This window comes from Nesoenas mayeri (genome assembly GCF_963082525.1).
Source record: "Nesoenas mayeri genome assembly, chromosome: 1".
Taxonomy (NCBI): Eukaryota; Metazoa; Chordata; class Aves; order Columbiformes; family Columbidae; genus Nesoenas; species Nesoenas mayeri.
The window spans coordinates 73,285,342-73,290,660 of NC_137541.1; the positions used below are offsets into that span (position 1 = coordinate 73,285,342).

Consider the following 5,319-nt stretch of genomic DNA (forward strand, 5'->3'; position numbering starts at 1 on the left):
GAGCAGGACAGAGCTGAGCACACAGCAGGTGGGACAGGGTCTGTGATACTGACAGACCCAGGGACAGACACACAGCTGCAGGCAGCAGAGACGTGGGCAGGGAGAGTTAACGGCTTCCAGAAATGCTGGGGATGGGATTTAAAAACCTCTGTCACATCCTTTCCAGTGCAGACACATTTCCCAGTGCAACTCCTGGTCTCCTCTCCTCCCCAGCAGACACTCTGCCCCAAAGCCATGGGTTCCAGGTCACGAGTCTCCACCTCTGCAGCTGGACCTCCAGGTAAAGGGTTCCTGGAACGGGGTACACAAAAAAGGTGCTAAAAGTACTTGCTCTCCAGTATCATTATGTGAGTGGCAGCAGCACAGCCGGGTCAGGAGAAGGTTCCATAGCATGCCCATCTGCCTTTCTGTCCTTGCTTTATTTTCTGGTGGCACTGCAGTGTCCTTCCCTGTTTCTCCACCTGTCCCTGGTACTCTTGCTCTCTGGGGTTGGGGTGGGAGTGAGGATTAGTTTTTTTTCTGACACCAATTCTGTGGATCTTGCCTCACAGGTGTGTTCATGGAAACCAGATGCCCAAGCTGCATTTTAAACTGTGATGAACTGTTTTTCTCAATTGGTAGAAAGAGAGAATGAGCGGATATATCCCATCATCAAGGAGGGGGTTTTCCATGAGAAACAGCATGTTTATTTTCCTCAGAGAAATCTGTCCTAACTTGTCACTGTCCTTTCCTCCTTGCACAGGTCCTCATGCCCACAGGCAGCAAATGTCCAACAGCAGCTCCATCACCCAGTTCCTCCTCCTGCAGTTCACAGACACACGGGAGCTGCAGCTCTTGCACTTCTGGCTCTTCCTGGGCATCTACCTGGCTGCCCTCCTGGGCAACGGCCTCATCATCACCACCATAGCCTGGGACCAGCACCTCCACACCCCCATGTACTTCTTCCTGCTCAACCTCGCCCTCCTTGACCTGGGCTCCATCTCCACCACTGTCCCCAAATCCATGGCCAATTCTCTCTGGGACAGCAGGGCCATCTCATACTCAGGATGTGCTGCACAGCTCTTTTCATTTGCCTTCTTGATAACAGCAGAGTATTCTATGCTCACAGTCATGTCGTACGACCACTACGTTGCCATCTGCAAACCCCTGCACTACGGGACCCTCCTGGGCAGCAGAGCTTGTGTTCACATGGCAGCAGCTGCCTGGGCCACTGGGATTCTCAATGCTCTGCTGTACACGACCAATACATTTTCACTGCCCCTGTGCGAGGGCAATGCCCTGGGCCAGTTCTTCTGTGAAATCCCCCAGATCCTCAAGCTCTCTTGCTCACACTCCTATTTCAGGGAACTTGGGCTTCTTGTGGTCAGTGTCTGTTTAGCATTTGGGTGTTTTGTGTTCATTGTGGTGTCCTATGTGCAGATCTTGAGGGCCGTGCTGAGGATCCCCTCTGAGCAGGGATGGCACAAAGCGTTTTCCAACTGCCTCCCTCACCTGGCTGTGGTCTCCCTGTTTGTCAGCACTGCCATATTTGCTGACCTGAAACCCGCATCCATTTCCTCCCCATCCCTGGATCTGGTGGTGTCTGTTCTGTACTCAGTGGTGTCTCCAGCAGTGAACCCCCTCATCTACAGCATGAGGAACAGGGAACTCAAGGAGTCTATAAGGAAAGTGATGGCTGTTTGCTTTTCAAAAGCAGTAATGAAGTGACCTCCTGCTTCTGTATGTCACTTGTAATATTACGCATTGCTTGTTCAACCTGAGTTTTGTATTTTCTTTTTTTTCTTTGGTTTTAGGTATTCTTTATTGTATTAATGCTACCCACAAGCCAAATTATTTGTCTTCTTATGGCTGTGTCCATATCTACCTGTCTGGTATGTCCCATAGTCTTTGTGTAAATAAGGAGCCGTACTCTCCGTGTGTATAAAGTGAAATAAAGGACCCCGCCCTGACTTGTTTGCCCAGAATCTTCTCTCTAGGATCTCTGGGGCTGCAGGAGCCATGTCTGTGTGCTGAGAGGGAGTGAGCAGGAGCCACCCTGAGCTGGATCTTCCTCCCATCCTGACCAACATGAATCTGCGAACTCAACCCATGGCCCTGGGCACCACAGCCCACTTGCTCTGCAGAGCAGCACCGCCAGATCGGAGCTGAATGGAGCGTGGGAAGTGGGGCAGGAACAGCTGGCCAGGTCAGCATAGCTCAGCTCTCTTGGGAAAGGGCTCTGTAGGGAGACAGGATGTTCTAGGAGAAGAGTGGGGCACTGTATGTATACAGGAAAGACATGGAAAGAGAAACCCTTTGCTGCAGGTGGCAGCTTGGGGCGGGTGGCCCTGGCTCTATGGCCACAGGACCTTTCTGAGGATCCCCTAGGCCAAATGTCTCATGCTGTCCTGGGGAGCCAGTCTGGACCTGGGTCTGCAAGCTGCCTGTGCTGGACACCCTCTCAGCTTGCTGTCTGGATGAACATTCTCACTGTTCTTCATTCTCATTGGTCCACACTGCTGTGGGACCAGTTCCAGTTCCAGTGTGGATGCTCTGCTGGGCTCAGCTGGGGAGAGGGCAGAGGGGTGGCACAATTCAGGAGGGGGTGGGAGGGCTGAACTGGCAAATGTCCCAGTGAAGAAAATACCAGTGAACGGCTAAAGTGTGTGAGTGTGCAGGGCTGGCACACAGCAGTGTCCTCTCCCAGCCAGGCCTCCTGGGAGAGCCCTAAAGCACCAGCAGAGCAGGGTCTGGTGTGTGCCCATGTTGCCAGTAACATCCCATGGGAGACCACCTGAATGCAGCACTAGGATGTGCTGCCTTCAACTGAAGTCCCCATGTCCAATCCTCATGTCCCATGTCATGCGCCAGCTGGATCATTGGACTGAGGCCAGTTATATGAGGTTTAACAAGGCCAAGTGCTGGGTCCTGCACTTGGGTCACACCAACCCTATGAACACTCCAGGCCCAGGGAAGAGTGGCTGGAAAGTGCCTGGTGGAAAGGGATCTGCGGGTGTTGACTAACAGTGGCTGAACATGAGCCAGTGTGTTCCCAGGTGGCCAAAAAGACCAACAGCATCTTGGCTTGTATCAGGAATGGTGTGGCTAGCAGGACTAGAGAAGTGATTGTGCCACTGTTCTCAGTGCTGGTAAGGCCGTAGCTTGAATCCTGTGTTCAGTTTTGGGCCCCTCATCATAAGAAGGACATTGAGGCACTAGAGAGAGTGCAGAGGAAGTGATGAAGCTGCTGAGGGGCTGGAGCACAAGTGTGATGAGGAGCAGCTGAGGGAACTGGTGGGTTCAGCCTGGAGAACAGGAGGCTGAGGGTAAACCTTATCGCTGTCCACAACTGCCTGAAAGGAGGTTGGAATATGGAGGGGGTTGGTCTCTTCTCCCAAGTAGCAAGTGAATGGACAAGAGGAAATGGCCACAATTTGCACCAGGGGACTGTATGCCAAGGACTCTCAAAGGAAGAATATTTTTTTCTTCGAAATTACCCCAGAGCATGTCCACTGAGACCCCATTTCTGGGTGTCTGAAAGAGAAGGTGATGGGGTTTACCCAGGGCAGGTTGTCCCTGTCCATCCTCTTTGCTTTCTGTGAGGAAAGGACAGGGTGGTGGACGTGGGGAGAACATTGATAGTCTGTTACCTGGAAGTCAGCAAGGCATTCAGTGTCATCCCCTGTAGTATTCTTGTGTCCAAGGTGGGATAGTAAGCTCTGTGTCAGTGTGTAAGTAGATGGGTAAAAGCAATCTGGATGGCTGGGCTTGGAAAGGTGCTGTAGAAAGGGAGAAACTTTCCAGTCATGAGGACAGTCAAGCACTGGAAGCTGTTTCCCAGGAGTGAACACTCACTCTGTCCCAGAAAGTGACCAGGATGTGTTTGGATAAAGTCCTGAGCAATCTGTTCTGACCCTGCTGTGAGCAGGAAGTTGGTTAAGACACCTCCTGAGGCCCCATCCAGCCGGAATGATGCTGTCCTTTAATCTCCTTTCATGTTTTCAATTCAGAGAAAATTCTCAGGTTCTCTCTGACCACAGGAATAATTCACATGAGGTGCAGGGGTGCTTTATGAGTGCCCCCAAACAGCCCTGACCACATCTTTTGCATTCGTTTTCATTTTTCCCAACCCAGGGTCTTCATTTTTGCTGTCCTAATACCCTTCCAAAACGGACTACCCATATTGTTAACCCTTTCAGAGCAGGTTTGGCTCAGGTTTGGCAAGGAGTGGGTCCATCTTGGAGCAGCTGAAATCACCTCTGTCTGATGTCGGTCAAACCCTGTTGTCTTCTTAGAGAGGTGACAGCTGTAGCACAGCCACACTCACCCCCACTTCCAAGACTTTGGCATGGAAACCCAACATAGGGTGACAATGTTTCGAGTGTTGCAAACCACTTGATAATGGAGAAGTAATGGAAAAGATCTTCTGTCATCAAAGCAAGGAAATGTCCAGTCAATGAGCAGCTTCCTATGGGGAGCTGTAATTGCCCTGACATTCATTGGTCAGGCAAATCTGCCAACAGTCCAGAGGATCTTTGGCCAACTGCTTAACATGTCTGCCTGCTGGGCCAAAAAGAGTGATGCTCACCTGGATCTACAACTGGGAAACAAGGAAGAGCTGATGAGGGATGTGAACAACAGTGTCCACCTTGGCTGTTGTGACCAGGCCACAGTGAGGTCCCAGGCGCCAGAGGGGAGGGAGCAAGGCCAGCAGCAGAGCACAGGCTGATGGAATCCAGAGGAGAAGTCTTAGACATAATGGGGAATGGTGACCAATAAAGGTTGTGACATGGAATTAGGTCTGAAGGGTGAAGGAGCTCAGGAAATCTGAGAAACCTTACAGGACAGCCTGCTCCAAGCGCAAGAATGATCTCTCCAAGTACCAACATAAAAAAGTGTTTGTCTCGTGAGGCTGCTCATCTGAACTGTTGGAGCTGCAGGGCACATAGGCAGCACACAAGAGGTGGAATCAGTGCAAGCTGCAAAGGAGGAATTTAGAAACCTTGCCCATGGGTGTAGAGATGATGCAAATCTCCCCTGGACTTGATCTCTGAAGGGAAGTGTAAGTGCAGCCAGATGAGCTGGCACAATTTCCTTACAGTAAAAGAAAAGACAGAGTGAATGTGGGACTGCTCCTGAACTTCAGAAGAGTAGAATCATACAGGACTGAGGTTCTTCATGGCTTCTTTGCCTCCATCTTCACCAGCAAGGTCTGCGGGGACCAGACTCGAAAGCTTTAGGTAAATGATGCACAAAGCCTTGTTTTGTAAGAGAATTTTAGATGTTGATGAGCCCTCTGCTGCCATGATCCTGAACTGAGATATTGAGAGAATGAACAAA

At 50.9% G+C, this 5,319-nt stretch overlaps 1 protein-coding gene across 1 annotated transcript; it reads left to right on the forward strand.

Annotated features, from left to right (window-relative positions):
* Positions 1-765: 765 nt before the first annotated feature.
* Positions 766-2,001, forward strand: LOC308053221 (olfactory receptor 14J1-like; the record flags this gene model as incomplete). The annotated part of the gene is made up of 1 exon (XM_080364046.1): positions 766-2,001. The coding sequence occupies one exon, from the start codon at positions 766-768 to the stop codon at positions 1,705-1,707; it is 942 nt and encodes a 313-aa protein (XP_080220172.1). The 3' UTR covers positions 1,708-2,001.
* Positions 2,002-5,319: the final 3,318 nt, after the last annotated feature.